The sequence below is a fragment of the Primulina eburnea genome, chromosome 1, assembly GCF_022965805.1.
Source record: "Primulina eburnea isolate SZY01 chromosome 1, ASM2296580v1, whole genome shotgun sequence".
Lineage (NCBI taxonomy): Eukaryota > Viridiplantae > Streptophyta > Magnoliopsida > Lamiales > Gesneriaceae > Primulina > Primulina eburnea.
Window position 1 is genome coordinate 61,303,758 of NC_133101.1, and position 24,380 is coordinate 61,328,137.

The following is a 24,380-nucleotide window of genomic DNA, read 5'->3' on the forward strand; positions in this document are numbered from 1 at the left end:
AATTAAAAATGTTGAATATATTTTTAAATAATATTTCTAAATATTTATATAAAAAAAATTATATGGAAAACTGCGGAGAAATTCTGTCACCAGTGGTCTTAGAAACTAAATATTGGCGAGTTCAACTACAGAGAGAAATGAGCGGAATAATTCGAATGTAACTTACAATTTCCTTCCTTGTAGAGTAAACAAAACGTAACCCGCCCACGTAAATAGATCAACAAGGCTTGAAGTATCACCGGCTACAGATCGTCAGCTGTCTCCACACCAATGTATGGGAGCAACATAAAGTTGACACCGACTCAGGGTGGAAATAAATTACAGTAGAAAATGAAGGTGATGTTGCTGCAAGATGAAGTTTCGTCTCTGCCAAATGACCATTTTTGTGCTTTGGACTTCCAATCATGCAAAGTTTCAGCTCAACTATCAAGTGCACCAAGGGCTTTCATGTCCTCTAAGAATGCAGTATACGAGTCATCAATACTTTGGGGCTTTGTTGCGGAAGAGGATGTAATGGATTCTTGTTTTTTGACGGGTGAAGCTATAGACCGGTTTATGGGTAAAACAGCTGATGATTTCGACTTCGGTTTTGGCAGTGCAGACTCTCTCCTGACACGTACAGAGGCAGGAACCTGAAAAAGAGAGAGAAACTTTATAACAAAAAAAAGAGAATTGCATGGTTTGCAAAGGCGAGGTAGGGGAAGAAGCAGTAATCCTCCCACCAGATCATAAAATTTCAAATTTTCGTATACAATATTTTCCCCGAAGTAGAAGTTCTACTCTCCTCCTTCAAGAACACAAGGAGTAACGATCATTCAAAATTCTTGGGTACTGTACACATGGCTAGAGATTCTCTATCCCCAATTTTTATGAGCAACGCATATTGCCATTGGACTTCATGCTAATGAATACAAAAACGCTCCACTTTTGTGCCTACTCATTTACTCAAAACTTGTCGGTTCACAATCATCCTTAATACTTAATACTGATTACTGAATAAACTGTGAGTACACGTTATTCTTATTTGACCTTTTTAAGGAATGCAATATATTTATTTAACTAACAATGAATCGAAAGACGAACTTAAAACACAGAAACGTGAAAGCCCTCTGTGCCTACTAATTTCTACCCCATCACCTGAATATCAATACAGATAGAGCACCGGTCTGAATTCCATTTTCCTTCAACACAAACCACTCTGTGCTAAAAATCAGTGAGATTCAGATTCAGATTCAGATTCAGAACTCAATCTTAATCCTCAATGAACCAGTTTTGCACATTATTTTAAAGCAATCTATTATAATCATTAGTATCGGTTACTATATGGTACATTTAATTAATCTCTTGCAACCAACAAATAATTTACACTGCCAGGAATACTTTAAGTGAAATTGGTACACGATGGGTGGGGGTTGGGGAGTAAGGTAGATTGATTGCATAATGATTGACAACAAAATGTGTAAAATTCAGCAACGATTGAGGTCTCTCCAACATTTAGTAACCAGGAGTAGACCGAGTGTGAAACCAATTTGATTTATTATTGAGATGCACATATATCATCATTCATGAATCCAGCACCAGCACCGGCACCATATTCAAAACTATTTTGATTTGGTAATAGGCAAGGAAAAATTAGTAGAGCAACTCACCATAGCTGTAAGCTCGGGGGTATGCTGTGCCAGAGGCTTCTTTACAACAGTTGAAGCAGCAGACTTAACATAAGACGGCTTCTGAGGAGCAGACATTCTAGCAATAAAACCATCTTGTGCAATGGGAGGTGGGCCAGGTGGAAGTGGGGGTTGCATCATTAGTGGAGGACCAGTAGGAGGTCCAAAAGGTGGCATTGGTAACAGTGGCACCATGACTCCAGGTGGAACAGGTTGTCCGGCCATTCCAGGAGTGGACAGAGGAGGGCGCATATCATTTGGAGGCGGAGGTGGTGGAAAGCGCAAAATTCCTGAAGATGGTGGCTGTGGCTGCAAATTTGGGTGCATGGGAGCTCCAGACACTAGTGGTTGTTGTCTTATTGATGGTGGTGGTGGAACCATGTTTAGAAAATCTTTGCCCTCGGAACTAGCTTTTATTACAGATTCAGAATACGAGCTTTCCGGTTGATTATTTCCAGACTTCGAAGACAGCCCTGGTAGTGGAGGAGCTGGAGGAAGAACAGTAGGCATCTGAGAGAACCAGAACAAGATAATCATCAACTAAGAAAATTATTTCACAACTCAAGTAATCCATCAAATTTTTTAGATTAAGGCTACGTTTGGCATGGAGTAAAAAGGGAATTGGATTTCAAATGAATTTAGAATAAATTCCTTTTCGGATTTCGTCTAAAACTTTAAATATTATTTAAAAATTACACATGAAGAGAAATAAACATTATATGATATTAAATGGTATCATTTTACGTACGGTATTTTAAATTTCATAGTAAAACACAACTATTACATTATAACAAAAAAATTAAAATTAATTAATGTAACTGTGTCTAACAATTTTTAGATATAAATAGATCAATCTAGAATATGTTAATTATACGAATGGTGGTATGATATATATTAATATAATCTCATATAGACAGTAACTGTATCCATAATAAATAATCATTTACACATCCATAAATATAGATTTAAGAAAATAAAACCAAATCATTCAAAATAATTTGAAAAAAGAATTGATTACTATGAATCACCATGTGGTAAAAAATATATATAAAAGGCTCTTGATATTCATGCGGTTGTCATTATTTACAAGGCATATAAGAAAATCACTTCAGAAAATAAGAAGAAATATCATGTTGTTATTAACTGTTTATTTATTTTTAGATAAAAACAACCTAATCAGGGTGACTTTGAGAAAAAAATGCCAGAATTTGATATATTGAGTCTTTTATTATTAAATACAGTATAATAAGCTTTAAACAAAAAAGGTAACATACAGAAATTTCGGGATATGAAAATATGTTGAATGTGCTATGAAATAATTTTCACGAAAATAGATAATAACGTCTGCATGAATTGCAGTATCTATTTTAATGGGAAAAAAATGACATTTTATAAGATTGAAGAGTAGACCAAGAGTATAAAGTGAATTAAGTTAGAAGTATACCTGATTTGAATTCATGGTGGTTGAATCATCTGATTTTGCCGGCTTCTCACCACCAAAAGTACCAGGAGGAGGTGGTTGAAAAGATTGGTGAATAGGTGGGGGAGGAGGAAGAGGAGGACGAACAGCAAGCAGTTCTTTTGGAGGTGGACCGGGTGGAGGAGGCGGAGGCAAAGGCGGCGGAGGCAATATTGTGGTAACATCTATATTTGCATGCTTTGGAGGCATAGGGGGTGGCGGTGGCAAAGGCAAACCCGCAGGAACAACAGAATCATCTCCAGAATCTAAATCAGAAATAGGCAAAGGGGGAGGAGGAGGTGGAAAAGGCGGGACTGATAACACAGCATCCTCTGACTCGGGATTTGATGAAGATGCGATATTACTTGCTGAAGCTTCTGGTAAAGGGATCCTGGGTCCTGCAGTTCAAAACAAACAGCAGAATCTAAAATGTAGAGATTATGGATGGGGTCGCTTGTAGGGAAGAAGAAATATGTTGTGGTACCAAAGAAAAAAAGAACGATTAACATACACATGCATGACTTGAACATTGAGTGATATAAAGTAGAAGAACAAAGAATACCTATGGATGACTTGAACATTGGTGGTTTTCCCGGTGGAGGAGCTCCAGAAGGATTTAGAGTTGGGTGATAATACACAGAGTCCTACGTCAATAAATCTCTTTGTGTGGGGTCACAGATCAACAAAAAAGTTTGTAAACCATGGAAACTACGAGAACTTACTTCAGGTCTGGGATGATTGACTCTTTCTTCCTCTTCTGTAGTCCGCCTTCTAACAGGCCCCAAATGGCTAGAAAAGAGCAGCATAACAGAACTTTGAACTAAGAATTGATATGAATATCCATATGTAAAATAAAAGAAAAGTTTTATGAGTAAGACAAGGGAAAGCTGACCTGAACATAACAGTTGCTTCACCTTTTTCCTTTGATTTGTCTTCGTATTCCTGGTCAACAAAAGGGAAATTAGACTATTAATGTCACTTTATACTATCCTCCAGCTTAATACACAATATACAAATTGTGAAACACCAGAGATATTACTAATGTCCTCTAACTTGATATATAGTATAGATAGATTATTGCACAACATTTCGGCAAAACTCTTAACAAGAATGTATATCAATGAGCAGCAAGAGTAATTTTTCTAGCGAAGCAAGCTAAAAAGCCCACAGATATCATAATAGCAAATATGTTTCCAGCGAACAAAAGTTTTCCATAAACGTGTAGGCAAAAAATTGTTTGAGTGTTTGACATTGCATTACATTCTAGCAAGTGAAATATGTGCATGCAGTCATCGCTGAATCAACACCCATAGATCAAGATGATGAATAGTATTACTTGGCACATCTTGAGCAGTAAGGTTGGCTGTGTTTTCATGATGATTAATACAATTTGAAGTTCCAATATAACCTATTTTTCTAAAATAATCAATTGTGGAAAACATGAAACACAAATTCATTGTTTATAATGCTGCAGAATACATTAATCTCTGAGACTATAATCCTATATGATCGAATTTCCTTCAATGTGCATACAGTTTAGCAATTACCTTTCTCTTCTTGATCACAAGATTCAGTGTATCCTCAAGTTGCCGCTTTTTGTGCTTTCTAGCTTTGTCCAAGGCTCCATCTGCTTCTGCAGAATCAATAGAACACAGATCAGGAGACCATATAAAATCAGATTTTTCTCTTAGGGAAAAACAAATTCTAACAGTCTAGAGCATCTCTCTCTTCCCTTTCCTTTCTTTCCTCCAACCCTCTCTCCGTCATCACTCAAACCGATCATGAGTGATACACAGTGATACAAACAAAGTATGCAGAATGTAGACCTATTCCTGGACCAAACATAGAAGTAACAAGTGTTTAATTTAACTAAAACCATGGTTTGAACTCTTCAACTGCAGGACCTAGAAGCAGCAACGACCATATCGTCAGCACACTAGCACTAGCATGTGAACAGACCATTATAATGACAACCACCAGTTCAACAGTATGTCTCAAGAAATTGTGTTCTTATAGAAGAAATAAATGACAAAAAGGGGAAAACAAAAAAGAAATTTAGGCAAAAGAAGATGATATAATTATACTTGTGAAAGAACCGGACAAGCACATCTTCTACCACAAAAATTTCACTGGGTGGTAATTAGTCTAATTAAAAATTTAATGGAGATGCCATCATGCTGATTCTAAAATCCCGCACACCTGAGTTAACTAGTGCTACAAAAAATTGTGAATAAGGAGGCAGAGTATAGCTTGTTGCTTTAATAGAATCTTTGCCAATAAGATTTACCCAGTTGAAATACCACTTTTCTCGTGCAACAACAGTGGATTATGCCATAACATGGCATACTGTGATAGCTAAAGTTTCGTGATTAATTATGTGACAGGATGTAGTACTATACAAAAGCAAAACCTCATGACTTACTCATCGCTTCCAGCTTTTGAATTTGATCTCTCAGCGACTCGGGATCCTTCTTCAAGATTCCAACTTCTCGCACCTTCTTCCTTTCCTTTTTATTCTGTATAACAACGTTCTCATCAACTTCAGTCAGTTGACAATGCCCAATGAAGATTCATATTAACTACAGTTCGTAAAATCCACCGTGGGAGTACCAAGGGAAGTGAAAAGGCAGGCAATCTCCGCGAATAAAAAATATTAAAATCCTAGTATTTTTTTTCTGATAAGTAAACGATCACGATAAACTATAATCTTGATTAACAAGAGCTAACAATAGGTCCATAACCAGTTCCTACCACTTTAGTAAAAAAAATGACCACTTCTAAACCATCAATTATCAAATTTTCCTAAAAAACACGAATAATTCTAACTCAATATGCTCGTGCCTAAATTTTCTTACTCAGGTGCCCATCAATTCAGCTTCGAAAAATTCCAATTAAGGCATATTTCGAAATTTAAATAAACAAAAGACTTAACTGAGCAAAAACTAAAATCCTGAAGAACAAAAAAAAAACCAGAGAAATAAGGGGCAAACCAAAAAAAAAAAACCCAACATATTCCCAATAAATAAGTACGTAAATGAACGGTAAAAAATCAAAATCACAGCACGAGATAACCCACCCGCTTCAATTCCTTTTTACGAATCTCTTTCCGATAGGCATCGGTCGGATTCATGGTTTTGCCACCCTTCGTTGTTTTCACCATTGCGACGCTTGTTCGCTGATTGCTTGAACTATCCTTTATCCGCTTGTTTTCCTTCGGTCTCAGGCGACGTAGTATCCGGCCGAGGCTGGGAAAAGAGGGAAAAGGGGTGTTGGGCAGTTTGGATTTGGGAACGGCGAACTGCAAGCGGCGGTTTCGGGTTTAGTTTGTGGAGCTGGTTTCGGGTATCCAAGTTACCATTTGGGGTCCAATGGCCCATTTTCTAATGGCTCCACTCAACTTGGATTCGATTAAACTTTTTGGATCAGCAAGAATGAGATTATTTATTTGCACTCTCATGATCCACGAGAGAACTTTTCTACACTCTCTGACCCCACAAATCTTATCCCATGTAAAAATTAGGTACAAATATTTAAATATATAATTATATATAGTTTTCAATATCAATCATTTCATATATGAATAAAAAAACATGTGTATTCAATGTATAAAAATATTTGTCCAGTATATATTTTACATTTCATCTCTTTAAAACTAAAATTGTAAATCACGATCTGTACCTAATTTGAGTCAATTAATACCGTAAATATATAAAATCAATAAGTTGATTTAATATTTGAATACCTAAGTTTCTTAAATTAGTACTTGACCGACGATTTCGGATGAGAATAAATCTAGTAAGCGGATTAGGTCAAATTATAGTAAATGGATGTCACATAGACTAATATTTAATTACTAGAATTTTTATATCACTTAACTTAAGTTAGACAAAATAAATAAATAAAAATGATATGTGGATTATTAATCTTGATACGTGGAGCGATGGTTGGATTATAATATATAAATTCTTAATTTATTCTAAAATTAAAAAATTCACAGACTCTATAATCTTTGTTTTTCAAAAGAAAAAAGGGAAAGACTATTTATAAATATAGATAAAAGTTTTCTGAAATCTCAATGTTTATTATTGGACAATGTCCCATTATAAATATTTTAAAAATCAACTTATTAATGTTATTAATTATTGGAAAGTACTATAAATTTTTTTGTTATATATAATAGTTAATATGATATAATAGAATTTTGAAATTAAATTAAGATATTTTAATTTTAATAAAATAACATCTATTCTCTCAGGTTGATCCAGTGACATATAATGAATCATGTCTAATTTTTTTTAATATAAATTTATATGTTGAAGAAGGTGAAAAATCGAATAAAGGAATAATTGAGTTTTTTATTTTTAACTTGGTGATTTGATTTGCTAACTCGTAATAATACGTAAATCACGCTGAACGTTTAAAAACATCTAACAGCTCTATATGAGTACTTAAAATAAGTCAAATAAAACAAAAAAAATTGACTCTCAAACTCGGATTGGAGGAAAGGAATCAAACATGTAAGAATATGTTTTTTGTGAGACGGAAATCGGAATTTTTATCTGTAAGACGTGTCAGTCTTATCCATATTCACAACAAAAAGTATTACTCTTCACATAAAAAGTAATATATTTTCATGGATGACTTAAATAAAATATCCGTCTCACAAAATATGACTCGTGAGATTATATGACAGAAATTTCGCCAACATTATATAAAAAGTTTTCGCCAACATTATATAAAGTGAGTGTGCTCAATTCACGAGGTTTCAGCTCGGTCTCTTGCTCACGACTCAGGTCAGCACTTTTTATCTCTCTACATTTTTTAAAAAAATCTACATGTTTATTGCTTCGAATCTGTTTCGCTGAGATTACACTGGCTTTCAATGTATTTTCGAACAAACCGTTTTAGATCTTTCTGATTGTTGTGATGAAAAAGGAAAAGATCAGTAGCAACATTGCGTGGATTTCTTTTTTGTATTTCATTTCCAGTCATTTAGATCTGAGCTCCTTTTTGTAGATTTTACTGCAACCAATACATCTGATATTTTTTTTCTGTTAAAAAAAACAGTTGATTTGGTTGTGAGGATCTTGGTTTTGTTTATAATTTTCATGTAATTAAAATTATCTTTCGGTCTGTTTTCTAAATGCTAGAAAGATTAGCATGACTAAAAAGAGAAGTGACGTTTGAAGGCATTTATTTATTTCTGAGATTATCCTAAATAAAAAATAAGTTATTGCACTTGAAATCGTCGAATTTCTGAACATTTCTTGAGCGAAACTTGGTATTTTCATCGAAGGTTCATAGTCATGGGCGGATCCAGGATTCCTAGTAGAGACGATTTCCATGATTTTCAAGGGGACTGTAAAACCACAGTGCCAGTCTAAAATTGGAGGGTTTTAAAAAAAAAATTAAGGAGGATTTTCTAACACTTGGGCAGCTGCGCACCTAGGAGTGAATACCAGTGTTCTCGATTATTATTCTCCATAGCTTTTAGGAGAATCTTTTACCCATTAGTTTATTGATCTGATTTATTTTCTGAACACATTCTAGTGATATGTGTAAATAATTGACTGAATTTGCTGTTACCCGGGAATTGAACATCCTCCAGAATAAACAGATGGACATAATTGTGGGTTTAATATCTTGTTTAGGTGTATTTTATCTTGTGATTTTAGCAGGCTTTTTTGGGATAATTTGAACCAAACCTAGAATGGGTCGAGGAGTTAGCAGTGGTGGAGGTCAGAGTTCTTTAGGGTACCTTTTTGGAGATGGTGGAGCCCCTGCCCCAAAACCTACCACAAACATCGTGGAAGCTCCTCCTCGGAATCAGGCTCCAGTGGCTGCTCAGGCGATACCAGAGAAGGTTCCTCCTGTTTCTGATAAGCAAATTCCAGCTGGCATCCATGGAAGCCAAACGAACAACTATCTCCGAGCCGATGGCCAAAACACTGGCAACTTCCTCACAGTATGCTTATAATCCGAATCCCGATTGTTATCGTTATGCATTGGTTTTTTACTTAGTTGCGCATGCATGTTTATTGGGAAAAATGACTCGACAAATTCTTACTTATTGTGTTGCTTCCCAGAGTTGAACAAGATGTAGGCAATAGCACGCAAATAAAGAACCGAGGAAAATCATACTCGAATCGGATCTTTATTCTTTTCTCTTTGATAATTTACACTTTTGAATCGTGATTTTTTTTCCTCTGGCAGCAATTTCTAGACACACTATTTCAATGCTACTGTCATACCATGAAAATTGACAGGATTTTTGTCAAAACTCATATGAATATGCCTAACCATCTTCATTGAATCCATTATATGCTATTAATACTATAGATCTAGATTCATTAGGCTTGCATAATATGCTTTATTTTTCCCTGTCCGCTGAAAGTTGTCTCCCCCAATATTTGCTCTTTCATAAATCTCTTGTTTGGTTGTGACAAACTCACTTCTTATTCCATCCTCATTGTACATACTGGTGTTTGCTCTTTAGGATTTAATTGTGTAGATTGTGTCACCATCTTGCTACTCTACTGATCTGGTTAGATTGTTGAATTCATAATAATTTTTTAACTTTTCTGGTGACAGGACCGACCATCTACTAAAGTCCAGGCTGCCCCAGGTGGTGGATCTTCCCTTGGATACCTTTTTGGAGACGGCTCCAAATAATGCCTTTGTCTCAGCACATTCGAAGTTGAGTTTGTGATTTGGTGTTCGTCTTGTGGTCTCGTTTGATTCGGGTGATTGTCAGTATGTTCATCTTAAATTTCATCCGACAATGTGAATCGTTATGTAACCTAACTTTGTTGTCCTAAATAGAGGTTGCTCGTGAGCATTTCCTTGCTTCATGGACAGCTGTTTCTTTATTAAAGGTCTTGTCCTTGTTGGTGCCAACTAAAATGTGTGAGTGATGATATTATTGAATTTCATTTCATGCTATTGTTGCTCGTGGATGTCGTTAATAAGGTAGACAAAAATTTGAATGCGCCTCTATATTTAGGACTACTTCAATTAAATTAGTAAATTGTTTTTCATTTTACACGTATTTCGGGTGAACTGCCTTCAGGATCTAGGTTCTAATAAATCAACGCTTTCACCAGTCGTTAAGTCAGCCTACATAAAGAGGGCCATAGGAAAATTTCCTCTGTATTATTTGCTTAATTCCATGGATTAGTGGACTGTACTAATGTATATGTTAATATATATTGAATACCGTGTTCCCACAAATAAGATTTGAGTTGGATCACAAGTCACGACTGTGTAATTTTAATTGAAAAGTTGACACGGTATACTTTTCGAATGGAAACCACATTTTATGTACATATAATGTATTTTTTTGATATATAGAATTGCACAAGTTGTTGTATTGTACCCATTTCCGGAAGCCACATAAAATGAACTGTTGATCAAAATCTTTAAAGAAAAAAAAGGTATACATTTGTATTTCAAATCTTCACTAAATAGGTGAAGCAGCTATGTTTCTAGGACACTTGCAAATACCAAATATAGCAGAAGTTAAACAATTTCATCAGTTAATCACTAGGAAACTGATCACGATCAAATGAATAAAAAGACCCAAATCATGGAACCTGCAATCTTTAAAAATGTCAGAAGATTTTTATGTGCGGAGTGGGTAAAGTAGGGTTGGTATGCATCAGGTTGGGGAAGCTGGCATTCGTCGCCAATGAAATATATCTTCCTTGGAAATCCCCAGCCTTGCTTAAACGTAAATGTATCTCTGTCCTTTAAAAGTACTTCAGTTTGAACATATCCCAAGGGTGATCCGGCCTCCATCAGCAGATCATTATAAAACTTCATCCCATAAAACATGCCTGTATCATCTGCATTCAATAGAGCACCACTCAAGTTTGTCAGCAACGAAATGGAGTATGCATGCCTATTCGATCGGGTATATACAAAATTTCGAAGGGGAAATTCGATTAAATCGAGAGCGATCAACTAATGCACGCGTATGGGACACATGTGATGCTTACGTTGTAGCTAGCGATGGCGTGTTATCCTTCCTCGGAGTGTTGATTCCCGCCCTTTCCTTCATGCATTAGTTTGATCGGTCATCGGATGACAAGAAGATGGCCGATTTAAAAAAGTACCATTTATACACAGGGTATATGGTGGGTGAGTCAAGCGGCCAGTGCGTTTGTGTAGTTTGGAAATTGAAAGAATTGCTTACATGATGCAATCTTTTTTGTTGTGGCAACCACCAGAACAAGTTTGGCAAGGGTCGAGGGTCTCATTGTAAAAAGATGAGAAGGAAACACAACAGCTTGGATGCTTGGACGTACACCAATAGTTGTGTAGTAAGTGCACGTCACGTTCCATGCAGTCACCGCCAAGATTTTAAATATATGTTCTCGAGTCCATGTGGAACTTCTAAAAAGGTTAGAAGGGCAAAAATAAACGAAGTCACACAATTCCATATAGAAAATAATTATCAAATTGAAAATGGAAAAATCACGCCTGCACAATTAATTAAGATTAATTCGTTTTACTCTTGGTTATAATTCTAGGATAAATATTGGCCACCCGGAGCGTGTCATTTTTGAAAATGGTAACATATACAATGAAGAGATTGTACAGAAATCTCGTCGATCGGTAGAAGGACAACAAATTAAACCAATACAAGTGAAATTACAAGAGTTATCTATTTAATAATCTCCAGTTCAACCTTTCGAGAATTATTCTTATATGGTACGTAATTGGCGGAATCAGAACTTTGATCGAGGCTGGTGAGGACTACCTCAGCATGCATGTTAGGGAACTCTAGTTATTATGCAAGATGTTAGAAAATGTGACTCCATTCTATTGCATCGATGCCAATGGGTTGCATTCAACATTTTACAAGTAAACGAGGAACTCATGGATGAACAAAAATTCAACGCAGTATTAATTAAGAACATCCCGTGGAAAATAAAATGAGCAACTTCGACAAAAATTCATCTACTTAACCACAAAAGTCAAACATGCATGCCACCAAATTTCAATAAGAAATTAACATATATAACAAAGACTGAGCAGAATCTCTCACTAATAGATATGGCATTTTTCAATGTAGTGAGACCAGAAACGTAACAGCTCCACATCGCTTCGTGTTTCCATCCATGCAGTCATGCAGATGCAAGCTTCCATCTCAACAGTGCCGTTGCTGGTCAAAACGGACCCTTTGCCAGCATTAAAATGTGGATTATTTTCAAGTTCACGCACCTGCTTCATTCAACGTATGTAATCAATCTAAATATCCAAAACAACCATCTCCTTATTTGTCCATATATAACAAATTGATGACTAAAAACTTGCAAGAACCTTGTAATTTTGAACTCCCAACATCAGGCAGTTCATTATTTTTTCACCAAGAATACATCAGAAGCAAAAAAAAAAAAAAAAAAAAAAAGAAAAGACGTACACATAAAAATTTTGTAAGTACATACAACGAGTTCGACAACGTCCAAGGGTGTTTGACCAGCTTTGAGATCAGCATCGACGCCGATCTGGAGGCCATAGTGGAGGGCAGCTTCTCTGGGCTTCAAACGTTCCGGCGGCATCGAACGAGGTATGTCACCGGCGCCGCCGTGCAGTGCTATTGCCCAACCACCCATCTCCACAATCACCACCTCGCGCGAACTGGAACACCCTGAGAGTGCGTGTCTTTAATGCATGGGTTGGTGGTGAGTGATGAGTGAATTTGACTTCAGTTCGTCTTTGTTTTTGTATGATTTATCCGTTAGGTAATAATACAGTGTAATTCTCAATCTGATTTCAAAGACATGTTACTATAATACTATTTGACCAGTCCGATATTCTATGTCGGACTGTTGTTAATCAGTTTTTGTATCCTTAATATCCCATTGATTAAATTAAATAATTGAAAATTATATATATGAATTTAGATAATTCATTTCGAGTTAAATTAATCTTAACGAAAACTTTTCAGTCAAATCATCTGATTTTATATATACTTAAATGTCTCAGATTGATTAATTAAATTATTGAGAGTAGTTGTATATATGAATTTGAATTATTCGTCTTAAGTTAATTTTTGAGTTAAAATCAATCTTAACGAAAACATTTTTTTACTCTCTTTTATGTCGGAATGCCATATTGATAATCTTATTTTGTATACGTAAATGTCTCATATTTACATGAATTCGATTATCTGAATCTCTATGTCTTCGGTCATTTTTTGAGTTAAATCAATTTTAAGGAAAACTTTTTTACAAAAATTCTGCATTTATTTCACAGGGAATCATTTCCTAAGTTTCCGTGCTCAACGATTAATCAATCAATTAATATTCGGCCACCCAAATGTTGGGCCTTTGACATTGGCTTGTTACATATATGAGATTTCGTACGATTTTGACTTTAGATTAACCATATTTTATCGAAAAATATTGTTACAATTGGGCATTGGATATGGAATTCGTTCTTAAAATTGAGATTTTGATATAATACAACTCATCGTTCATCCTATATTTGATTGTCAGAACTTCAAAGATATTTTCTTCTAATTTTATATATGAATTCCCGAATTTCTGAAATTTTCAAAATTTACACCAAAAATATTTTCCACTACCTTATTAATTGTATATGTGGTCGTCTAAAAATTTATTGTATTCCTTTTTTATCCAAATTTGAAACACGATGATTATTCTTTTTTTAATATTTCTCAAATTTCTTGCATCTAAACCTATTTTCACATCGTTCCTTTTATTAGAGTATGTCTTTTGTGACACAGTCTCACGAATATTTATATGTGAGACTGGTCAATCATACCGATATTCACAATAAAAATTAATACTCTTAGCATCAAAAGTAATATTTTTTCATAGATGACCCAAATAAGAAACTCGTCTCACAAAATATGATCCGTGAAACTGTCTCACACAAGTTTTTGTCATTTGATTATTATTGTGCAAAAAATGGGATGGAATTGCACAACAATTTATGACGCATGAAACATGCATGCATGTGATACACACGAAAATAAAAAATGTGATTTTCTCATATTTTCATATCCCTTTTTTTAGTTTTTAATTCATATAATTATTTCAATAACTTCACATCCAGCACTTTCTTTCTTTTTTATTACAAGGAAGACAGAGATTTTTGTTTTGACGCGAATTCAAACTTTCGAGTCTTTCTTGTTGATAGATGTTTATGTCTCTACACGTACGGTGTCGCCTCATCCAACACTTTTGATCATCAATAAATTTTTTTCTACTTTGGTTAGGATTTTTTTTTAAAAATCAAAATAGTGAAGCCAACGTTCTGATGGATAGTTAGTTACCTTATAAATCTCCACATTTGACTCACATCCCATGTTTACAAAATCATAACCGACTCTATTATTCTCCACACTCAATGCCTAATTTCATCTAATTTCAAATTCAAATTTTAGAAAAGATCTCACCAATTCCCTCTTCATAGCCTAAACTATATCTCATTCATCACTGACACAGACAACCACCTAAAAACTCAAGCAAAGAAACAAATTAACTACAAGGATCATGAGCTCACCTTGTACAAGGCTCGTTCGATGTCGAGTAAAAGATCTGGCGTCATGTTTTAACGCTTGCAGATTTCCCTTGGGTAAGATTTTGCAATTCAAAATCATCAAATATTCTTGTATCAAAAGGATCATTTTGTTGTTTATGTATTGCATGCACGTCGTCTCTTACGCTTATTGGGTGGGTTCAAGTGGTTTGTCAATCTTGATCCTAGCTAGTTCAGACATGGAGTTTTTGCAAGAAACTCTTATTATTTGTTTCGTGTATTTAGACGAAGAATCGTCTGATACTATCCTTAGCACGTTCCCTCAAATGCAAAACGCAAGCATGACTGCCAACTCGAAATGTTCGAGTAAAACCCACGATTCGGGTACGAAAACTTCGGTTGCAAACAAAATATGCAACGAAGAAGAAAAATACGAGTCATTATCTGCTCAACGTTTGACAACAAATAGTACTACTAATGACAATGAAGTCGAAGAGGGAAGCAGAGATCGAAAATGGCCGGAAGAAGATTACATAGTTTTTTGCTTTAGAGAAGATGGAGCTATCCGTTTGATCAATGAAAGCAAGCCCTCAAAAACATATGGTGACAGCAACAACAAAAAGGTTAGTTCCTCACATATATAAACGCAACTCGGAGAATTCGATGCTTCCAAAGTGATTGGCGGATTTTATATTTATTTCACTCATGTACTGTATGATGATTAGTGCGAGGAACAATGGAGCAATGAGATGGAAAGTGAATGGCCTGAAGATGAAATCAAAGAGATTGACTCTGCTACCTTTGGGGCCAAGGGATGCGAAGAAGACTCTTTCGAGTCTTGTAACTCTAACCAATCTGATACTAGCGCAAACTCCTTCTCCTTCCCAAAGTAAATCTCATCCCACCATTTATTACATGCATGCACGTTTATCAGTAATGAAATCTTTTGCTCAATTTGGTTTGATCACATTGCAGATTGGGTATCGAATGGATAGGGAGTCCGGTTCACATGCCCAAATCGGCAGAAAAACACAAGGCCGCAAGTGTGCTTCTTCACTGCTGCAGATTCTAAACGAGAGCAGCACCCGATTCAGGTCACGACGCGATAATAAGCTGGCCTGCATGTTATATGTAAATTGTGGGGTGTTTGGTATTCATTACTACAATGTAATAATGCAACTAGCTCGTTTCATCTTACTTTCCTTTTGCTTTTGTTTGTAAATCTTTGTGTTGGAATGCTTAGACAAATTATCGTGCTTAGAGTCTAGGGAGCATGAAAATTTAATGCAAAATATAATCTTGAATAAAAAAATTGACTTTTTGGCAATTCTGAATTTCCATAAAATTGAATATTTTCTTTTTCTAAAACAGTACTGATGCAGTTATCAGATTCATGTTGGCTAGTTATCTAGATTGGTAGTCTTTGAGACTCGACTAATATGTTGATTAAAACATTTTGAAAAAAAAATTAAAATGTAGGCAAGCAATTGCTAATTTTATTTTTTAAAAAAACTGATTACAATATTTTTAAATAAGCTCTTAAAATCATATTCATTTTTCTAAAAATAAAATCATACCCGTTTAGAAAAAGAGATGTTTCCATACAAAATATGTTTCCATTTCCTGTTTTGCTTTTTTCTTGCTCTCATTGACTTATTTAACTTGAGCACTTTAAAAACTTGATTTCAAACTAAAATATAAGAGTTTAAAAGTTATGTAAACATTTTATCGACTTTATAAGCTTATAAATTCTTAAAGATAAATTTAGCAAAATAGACTCATCTTTCATAAGTTGTTAAAAACATAACATAGGTGGAAATGTGAGTTATATAACCTCACCATTACCCATTACCCAATTCCCTCAAATGGCTCAACACCACCAAACGCATGACATTATATAGGACTATATTACAATCATTTCGACAACTAGACTAAAATACGTAAGTTATGAGCATATGAAGAACTTGGGCACCCCGTGGAGTTGGTAATTTTTCCCAATATTCATGTTCATTTGAGAACAACCGATTGCAGATGAAATCTAGCTTTGGCAGCAGCAGCAACAGATTCATCGTCTCGTCTTTCTTTTGCTTCTGCCACTGCAACGATATAAGCTTCCCTTGCCGCTTCCAATTCCTGCATCGCTATCTCAGTCAAAGATTCCTGCCCATATTGAGGAAACAAGCAGTAAATAGTCATCCATGCATACTCCAAGGCATTAAAAGTTCAAGTAATCTATACTTCCACATTTAATTGGTTGCACAAATGAATTTCACATATACACAAGGTTTTTTAAGATTTCTCACACTTAACTATTAAGCTATATTTTCATGTTAAATCTTTAAATGCAAATAATACTCACTTAAATCATGCATCAAGCTTATATATTGTTACATTTCATCAATCTAATATCCCCCTACCCCACCATCCTTGCAATATTTTAAAATTTTAAAATAAAATATAAGTAAGAAAAGGAAAAGGATCTGAACAATTATAAAAGGTGTGGACAGTAAAAACATAAAAATTGTGCATACATAATGCAATTGTGCAGACAACTTTTTTAACTTGAAACATGGAACATAGTTTAAAAAACAAAAAGTGGAAATGGGGGAGGGGTGGTCAGAAGAAGAATTGTGCTTATATAAATAACTTACAGACTCAAAATTCTCTTCAAGAGGGTGTGAGACAAATTCATAGTCTCCATCAGAAATAGTCAAATCAGTCCTTGCCAAGCCTTCGATTAAGGACATGAAACATGAAATTTCTCCTTCTACATTTGTTAGATCTCCCTGAAGCTTCTCTACTTTTTTGTTGGAAGTCATTGCCTCCCATTGTAGTTTTTCCACAGCAGCTTGTTTGTCTGCTAGCTTAATCTGTAACAATATATATCCCGCAAGAATAGAGAGAGATGATAAAATAAATATATCACATGTCAGTGTACCTATGGTCAGACAAAAAAAAAAATTACTATATCAGCAATCAAATTTCAGGTAGGAGACATACATATGATAGTTTTTTTATCTAACAGCAAGTTTCAGATGCAACATTACCACTTTTACAATGAAAAATGGAGAACCATGGAGAAGCGCACGAGAATAAAGTGTTGAATCACTGTACCTGCTCCCCGATGATTAAGTTTAACATGTATAACACTACAACATCTTTGTATATCACCACCTCCACAGTTGCCCACATCCATTCAAGTATTATGCAATGACCTTGTTCCACTTGACAAGTTTCGATTATATTCCAATGTAATATTCGCATATGCACATTTACACTCGATTAACAAGACCTAAACGAGCCATACATCAAGACTAAAAGGATTGATGATTTGGTGTGGCTCACCTCAAATATTAAGTTTTGGGTAGGGTCTTAAATCTTCGGAGACGGTTATGTGTCATCACAAAAGGGGGTGCTTGGTACGGATGATTAACATATATAATTATATGATTACGTATAAAAGGCATTAAGCTGTTTGTTTTAAAATTGTTATTAAACATTGTTTAAAATCACCCATTTGTAGGAGGTCAAGGTAATTTTAGCTGCTTAGATCAGGGTGAACCAGCAGCTGGGCAAGTTTTGTGATTATCATATTGTGACAGTTATTGATAGGAAATGGCAAAATAGAGAGAGAGAGAGAGACTAATGGATCATTTTTCGGATATCTTATAAAAAATTTCTACAGAAACAAATAAAATAAAATCTCGATTTTACATGTTCCGGTTATGTCTATGCCAAATTTGACCAACATTACTCGTGCTTGGGAGTTATATCGGATGGGGTGTGGATGAAAATGCAAATGGAAGTCTTCCAAGCAAAGTTAGTGAGAAATGAGCACGGAAGGTAACATCCAGAAAAAGAAATGTTTTTTGATAAGAGTAGATAGATTCAGAAAAGGTAACAAGGTGCTCCGGTACAAAAACTTGACAAAGTAACGAACTTAGTTCTAGTAGGGAATTTTAGATTTTGAGGATGTTCATACCTTTGCATCAGAGAGCTGTAATTGTGAGGATTTAATCAGCGAGTCCTTTTCTGTAACCTCATTTTTTAGATCTGTGAACTTCAAGTGCATTGAAGTAATCTCACTCTCTAAAAGCTCCGCTGATTTCAGAAGTTCATCCTTTTCTGATAATTGCCTTTTTAGATCCTCTAGTTGGTCCCGTAATGCCATCAGTTCTTCTCTATCTTTTTCAGATAGTAAGGACCTCGAGGAAAAAATCGAGAAGTTGTCATCGCAGCGATCTTGGTTATTGGTTGTATTTTCGTTTGGCTCCTCCCTTTGTTTTTTAGTTTGCAGAGCACTCCTTCCTGTTGTCTGCAGCAAATATTATCAAGAGCATGCATTGCAATCCATAAAATTTAACTCACTTGATAGTGGACCATAATGAGAACAATGAATATTCACATGAAACGTAACCTTTATGGAAAACTTGCAGCTAAGGAAGGTAAGTCAAAATCATTATGGGAATGCTTCATAACGAGAACTAGGAGTTTAAGCATCAAAATCCTTTCTCTATTTATGTTTGTAAGTGAGTGTATGTGAGCATGTAAGGCACGATGAAGACAAGAAGTTTAAAAGACAAAATTAGGTGAAAGTCAGCCTTCAAGTCTAAATATTGAAAAACGTTAATATTCTTTGAGGGGTAGTTTGCCCAAAGTCATAAAGAACACATCAACCAACACCACTGAAGTTGGAAGACTAAATGCCATAAACCACGTGGAACACTTGGAATAGCGAATTACTTGTGCCAACGAGATAGCCAAGAACAACGGAGTAATCACATTATTATCGAACCACTGGAAAATTTTTGTTTTCTCTCGTCTCGTTACTTGATTATTTGATTGCTAGCGTTTTGCCTGAAGTTGTATAATTGAGCATTGATTTTAATCTGAGAAAATCACAGTGAATAAAAAAATTGATCTTGAACCGAGTTCACCTTGTATTCTAAAGTTTATCAGCAATTTTCTGAAGTTGTATACTTGTGCATTGATTCTTTGCCATTATTGAATGCCTCGGCAGCCAAGATTACCGTCCGCAGTGGATGGTTGACAAGAACACTAAGAATAAATCTCATCCACTATTTCCATCATAGTAGCTAGAATTTTCAAATTATTGGGACCAAAACGAAGTAGATCGTGGGTGTTTTCGGATTGATGTACTTGACAGCAAAGCTGTAATAATTTTGAATATCTCGTGCACATTGGAGTCGTTTGATCATATCTCAAACAAATTGCCTTCCATAAACCTTAAAAAATTAACGAAAAATTTACCTTCTTGTAAAGGGATTCTCTAGACGGAGTCTTGGTATAGATCATTGGAGCCTTTCTGGTAAACGAAGAATTCGCTTTCCGGTCCTAGCGTTTCAATTTCAAACAGAAAAAATACAAAAATACAGTAAACACATCTCTCCAAATTTCTCGAAAATTAAATAAAACGGAAAGAACTGAAACGCAGCGGTTTTCTTACAATTAGAGACTGAACGAGAGGAACCATCTCGACAAGGTCGTTAAACAGAACACGGTCTACATTGCCGGTGGCGGATGCGGTGGCGACGGCGGCGGTCAGAGAGGAGAAGGTGCGACTGAGCGAGGAGTCGTCCACGCCAGCTAGCCATGACGCCGAGTCAGGACCGAACCCGACGGGGTCTTGTAAGTCTACCAAATGCTGCTGCTGAGGTTTATACATTTTGCTCTTCAATGGTTACAGCAAAAATACAGTGGAGTGAAATGGGTATGGATTCTTCGATTCGAAAGTAGATCTGAAAATCGAGGATATATTTATTCCAATTTCCCGAAATTAATTTGAAATTTGTTTTTTAAAAAATTTATTTAAATTTATTTTAACATGTCAACCATCTTCACATAATTGAAAAACAAGTAGGTATCTTGTGAGACGGTCTCACAAATCTTTACTACCGATATTCACAATAAAAAATAATACTCTTAACATATAAAGTAATATTTTTTTATGGTTGACACAAATAAGAGATCCGTCTCACAAAATATGACCTATAAAACCGTCTCACACAAGTTTTTTGACTTGAAAATATTAGCTCACGTGTCCCCGATCACTGTTTGTATTTGCACGCGTAAATGTTTCTTGAATTTTATCAATTTTTTAAACCAACTTTAAAATGCAACTCAATTATACGATTTAATGAGTTGGGTATCTGAAACAACGGGAAAAAATCTATGTAATTGAGACGGAAAGAGATTAGTTTTGAATATTAAAAATCATTAAATTATATTACTTTATAAAACTGAAGGATCATTATAATATCAGAAAAATAGTGTGTTCCAAAAATATATATATATACCAAGACACCGATATAATATGAAATTTTAAAATATATATTTTAAAAAGTTAGTGTAGACTCGTACTTATTTTTTGATTTGGCAATATGGTGTTGGACTGATTTAGTTAAGGAATACGATAATGTTTGGATGGGCTTACAAGACTTGGCCGGATGGTGGTGGTGGAGACATACACACACACACACACACACACACACACCAGCGAAAGCATTCAAGTTGCCCTAGAATTCCTAACATGCATTACATTATTTGGTTAAAAAATGTCTTGCACGAGGTATCCAACCATTGTCACTCAACTATAGTTCGAACTTATCATCCACAGCGACAATAATTTTATGATTTACAGCGTTAAACCTGGAACTCAATTTTTTTAGATTCACCCCAAAAACCGGCTCAGCTTGCATTGGATTTCCGAGACAGGATCGATACCCTGGCATGAAAAAAGGGGAAGTTACAAGGGTAAGGCGATCGAGATGGTCGTACCAACATAGGCAAACAAAGGAATTGCCCAAAAGGACATCGAAACTAGTTACTCTTTCATTTTTAAAATCACCTTAATAATAACCAACCCCTCCAAAATCAACTTTTGATAGCTTCTCGGCATCGTTTCCGTTCCCTAAATACAAAACCCGACCTGCAAGACCAAGATAATCGTAGTTCAGACACAGAATCACAACGTAATTCGGAGCAAAAGTCCAGTCCAAGAAAGTAGCAAGAGCGTACTTAGATTATACAAGTATCCAAAAAATCACAGGTTTGATGAACTAAACTGGGTTTCATTCATAACTAGATGATCAAGAGAAAATGATATATGGGCATTTTCCGTAGAAGTGGAAAATACACAAGGGAACAAACAAGTTCAACTCGAGTCGAGATTCTAACGACGTCTGGCCTCATTCTCAGCAGCTCAGAAAACCTTTGAACTTTAACTCGAGCTAGGTTGTTTACCTATTGATGCTTGACATAGTTTAAACAATAGCACCGCACGCTGTATCACGACGCCAAATTGGGCAAGTTATTAATAACGAAGACAATAATTCAAAGGGTAAATATCATTTATAATTTTCAGAACACGTAATTTACATGAGGTCGTGAACATCAGATTAAAATAATTACATCTCACAAGCTTTCAAGGTGGGAACTCTATCTTCAGATTTAGGACCCACAGACTTCACTAGTACATGGATATAATGAAATAACAGGTTACAGGCTGTAAACAACCAATCACATAAGGAACATTAACACAATGAAGCATATGAGTTGAAAGTCAGCTTACCATTTCTCCTTACAGCAATCTCTCGTATTCGCCGAACAAGACCACTTATGGGATCATTGAAGATTTTTGTCTCTAGATTCCCTTCCACATACAAGATAGAACTACAATGGGTAAAACTCAATCAAATACCAGAACTCAAAAACAAAACATGTAAACTTTTATGAAATGGGGGAAATTGGAAAGGCTGGATGCAGAGAAAAATAGAGCCGATGGAAAACAAAGAAAAAAATAAAGAGGGTCCTACTTGATTTACATGAATCACGAGTAAATGCTGTGTGAGCTGAAAGAAAATTACTCCATGCTACACAGAAAGGTGAAGTAAGTCGAAAATAAATCAGTTCAACTGTGCACGAGAGATTGACTTCTCCATTGCCACGAAAAGTTGCAGACCAGTTCCTCAATTTAAAACTATTTATAGTTTCACATAGTAATAAAATCAGTACGAATGACATCGCACATCGCAGGCTTAACAATCCCTTGTACCCTAATTAAATTGCATAAACACAAGAATCAATATAAAAATTCTTGAACAGCTTATTTCATACTACAAATCACAATCCATCCCCATACTTTTCATTTCTTGGAGCTCTTCTCGTAAATTTCTGATAATTGAAAACAATTAACATTTTCCATTTGCACATAATGCTCAGACAATGCACCTGTCCACAGACCCAAGTTTTACTAGAAATAGAAAGTTACCCGGGAACAAAATTCTTCACTGCAAGTTCTCCCAATCTCTCAGGATATAATGAAACCCTATGCCACTGCACTGCACAACGATTTGCATAGTCCTTGGGTTCTTCATTATCCAAAGGCCTCCTGTTGTTCCGGATGCCCCCAGTTCCAATAGAGAGCAGAGTAACTATCCTCCCACTCTTTAATTTCTTTGGTATAGGAGCCTGTCCCAATTGCCCAATCAATATTGCCTGCTTTTCAAAATACAAGCCCAGATCAAACATCACAACAGTCAACCTGTATGGAGTGACAAATTTGTAGCACAAATAACGTAACAAAATGTTATGCATATAACATTTCTGAACACACTACCACAAGTTATGCTGGTATCCAGTCACATTAAAGTGATATGTCGTCTGTGCTTAATATATGAGAAGAGACATGCATAATTTTAATGAGAGAGATCAACACCGCCCAAAACCTGATCAAACTAAGCCAGATCATAATACAGTCCATTCAATTGAGCATTTGACAGAAAGACACAACTAGTTCAGCTATGCTGAGTTCATAATTAAGTGGCCATTTGTATAAATCAGGTTCCAAATCCAAAACCCAACATATGTATCAACTGCATGCGTACAGCCCCGTACAGGCATGAAAACAAGAAAATGATGCGTTGCACCAGAAAGACTTGAAACAGCGTTAATTGAACTCGAAATTGCTGTGCAGGGTGTAGTTTTTTTAAAAAATGACTTTTCATGTTACACTTGGAAAGGGTCGTTTTTAAAAAAATGTATGATTGAAAATGAAAAACAAGTAACACTATTAAAAAAATACCTTGTAAATTCCCAGGTCCAAACCGTTTTCGAGGGTTCGCTCAGTATTGCCCGTAAACTGCTTCTGTTTTGATGAGGAAAGATGGGCCGTTTCAAAATCAGAGTCAGAATCTGCCTCTGTCTCTGCAGATAGTAGATTTTTTGTGCAGAAAGAAACGAAAGGGATGTTCGCTTTTGCGTTGTACCTGGTACAAATTCCACCGCAAAGCTTTCTTGAAAGTGAAGAAGCCATTGATTTGCTGCGTATCTCCTCTCTCTTCTTGAGCTTAAACCCTAGCGCGTGTTGGAATCAGCATCTTTTTTTTTTTTTTTGCACCTCTTAAAATTTTGTATATATAATTTATATTAATCATAATTATATCAGAGGGATTTTATTTTTAATTTTTTTCAACTATTTATCTTCAAATGTATTTAATTTTACAAATTTCTCCGATTATACTATGGAAATATTCAAATTATATATTTATAGGAGATATAATTGGAGTTTATACTATGGACTTGGTTTGGGTTGGACGCAGTAGCAGTTGCACAAACAAGTCAAATTTATGTGACAAATTCTTATTATAGACATCCATAAAAAATATTGATTTTTATGTCAAAATATTCTTTATTATTGTAAAAATGAACAGAGTTGACTCGTC

At 35.3% G+C, this 24,380-nt stretch overlaps 5 protein-coding genes and 1 pseudogene across 5 annotated transcripts; 2 read left to right on the plus strand and 4 right to left on the minus strand.

The window, feature by feature from the left end:
- On the minus strand, positions 1-6,526 carry LOC140837391 (protein EARLY FLOWERING 5-like). The gene is made up of 9 exons (XM_073203531.1): positions 6,203-6,526; positions 5,549-5,642; positions 4,674-4,759; positions 4,019-4,068; positions 3,849-3,915; positions 3,689-3,770; positions 3,112-3,524; positions 1,650-2,177; positions 1-632 (listed from the first exon to the last, which is right to left on the minus strand). The coding sequence occupies exons 1-9, from the start codon at positions 6,284-6,286 to the stop codon at positions 420-422; spliced, it is 1,617 nt and encodes a 538-aa protein (XP_073059632.1). The 5' UTR covers positions 6,287-6,526; the 3' UTR covers positions 1-419.
- Positions 6,527-7,860: 1,334 nt separating this feature from the next.
- On the plus strand, positions 7,861-10,076 carry LOC140837400 (protein SPIRAL1-like 1). The gene is made up of 3 exons (XM_073203537.1): positions 7,861-7,919; positions 8,805-9,091; positions 9,718-10,076. Exons 2-3 carry the CDS (start codon positions 8,837-8,839, stop codon positions 9,796-9,798), a joined length of 336 nt encoding a protein of 111 aa, XP_073059638.1. The 5' UTR covers positions 7,861-7,919; positions 8,805-8,836; the 3' UTR covers positions 9,799-10,076.
- A 496-nt stretch (positions 10,077-10,572) lies between these two features.
- On the minus strand, positions 10,573-11,567 carry LOC140809227 (COBRA-like protein 4; annotated as a pseudogene).
- A 3,309-nt stretch (positions 11,568-14,876) lies between these two features.
- Positions 14,877-15,784, plus strand: LOC140809229 (protein BREAKING OF ASYMMETRY IN THE STOMATAL LINEAGE-like). The gene is made up of 3 exons (XM_073166778.1): positions 14,877-15,260; positions 15,363-15,526; positions 15,613-15,784. Exons 1-3 carry the CDS (start codon positions 14,877-14,879, stop codon positions 15,707-15,709), a joined length of 645 nt encoding a protein of 214 aa, XP_073022879.1. The 3' UTR covers positions 15,710-15,784.
- A 664-nt stretch (positions 15,785-16,448) lies between these two features.
- On the minus strand, positions 16,449-20,430 carry LOC140837406 (protein MICROTUBULE BINDING PROTEIN 2C-like). The gene is made up of 5 exons (XM_073203547.1): positions 20,105-20,430; positions 19,909-19,992; positions 18,620-18,952; positions 17,289-17,507; positions 16,449-16,797 (listed from the first exon to the last, which is right to left on the minus strand). The coding sequence occupies exons 1-5, from the start codon at positions 20,321-20,323 to the stop codon at positions 16,645-16,647; spliced, it is 1,008 nt and encodes a 335-aa protein (XP_073059648.1). The 5' UTR covers positions 20,324-20,430; the 3' UTR covers positions 16,449-16,644.
- Positions 20,431-21,149: 719 nt separating this feature from the next.
- LOC140837410 (single-stranded DNA-binding protein, mitochondrial) lies at positions 21,150-24,045 on the minus strand. The gene is made up of 5 exons (XM_073203560.1): positions 23,741-24,045; positions 22,928-23,154; positions 22,229-22,329; positions 21,506-21,586; positions 21,150-21,382 (listed from the first exon to the last, which is right to left on the minus strand). Exons 1-4 carry the CDS (start codon positions 23,969-23,971, stop codon positions 21,507-21,509), a joined length of 639 nt encoding a protein of 212 aa, XP_073059661.1. The 5' UTR covers positions 23,972-24,045; the 3' UTR covers positions 21,150-21,382; position 21,506.
- Between the last annotated feature and the right edge of the window lie 335 nt (positions 24,046-24,380).

Coding starts and splice junctions, on each gene's coding strand:
- LOC140837391 (XM_073203531.1), bottom strand. CDS start 6,286: ATGGTGAAAACAACGAAGGGTGGCAAAACCATGAATCCGACCGATGCC. Junction 4,760..5,548: donor TCAAAAGCTGGAAGCGATGA/GTAAGTCATGAG, acceptor TTGATTCTGCAG/AAGCAGATGGAGCCTTGGAC. Junction 4,069..4,673: donor TTGTGATCAAGAAGAGAAAG/GTAATTGCTAAA, acceptor TTTGTTGACCAG/GAATACGAAGACAAATCAAA.
- LOC140837400 (XM_073203537.1), top strand. CDS start 8,837: ATGGGTCGAGGAGTTAGCAGTGGTGGAGGTCAGAGTTCTTTAGGGTAC. Junction 9,092..9,717: donor ACACTGGCAACTTCCTCACA/GTATGCTTATAA, acceptor TTCTGGTGACAG/GACCGACCATCTACTAAAGT.
- LOC140837406 (XM_073203547.1), bottom strand. CDS start 20,323: ATGTATAAACCTCAGCAGCAGCATTTGGTAGACTTACAAGACCCCGTC. Junction 18,953..19,908: donor GAGAATCCCTTTACAAGAAG/GTAAATTTTTCG, acceptor TATTTGCTGCAG/ACAACAGGAAGGAGTGCTCT. Junction 16,798..17,288: donor TTGAAGAGAATTTTGAGTCT/GTAAGTTATTTA, acceptor CAATATGGGCAG/GAATCTTTGACTGAGATAGC.
- LOC140809229 (XM_073166778.1), top strand. CDS start 14,877: ATGGAGTTTTTGCAAGAAACTCTTATTATTTGTTTCGTGTATTTAGAC. Junction 15,261..15,362: donor GTGACAGCAACAACAAAAAG/GTTAGTTCCTCA, acceptor TATGATGATTAG/TGCGAGGAACAATGGAGCAA. Junction 15,527..15,612: donor AACTCCTTCTCCTTCCCAAA/GTAAATCTCATC, acceptor ATCACATTGCAG/ATTGGGTATCGAATGGATAG.
- LOC140837410 (XM_073203560.1), bottom strand. CDS start 23,971: ATGGCTTCTTCACTTTCAAGAAAGCTTTGCGGTGGAATTTGTACCAGG. Junction 23,155..23,740: donor TGGACCTGGGAATTTACAAG/GTATTTTTTTAA, acceptor TTTGAAAAGCAG/GCAATATTGATTGGGCAATT. Junction 21,587..22,228: donor GATTGCTGTAAGGAGAAATG/GTAAGCTGACTT, acceptor TTGGTCTTGCAG/GTCGGGTTTTGTATTTAGGG.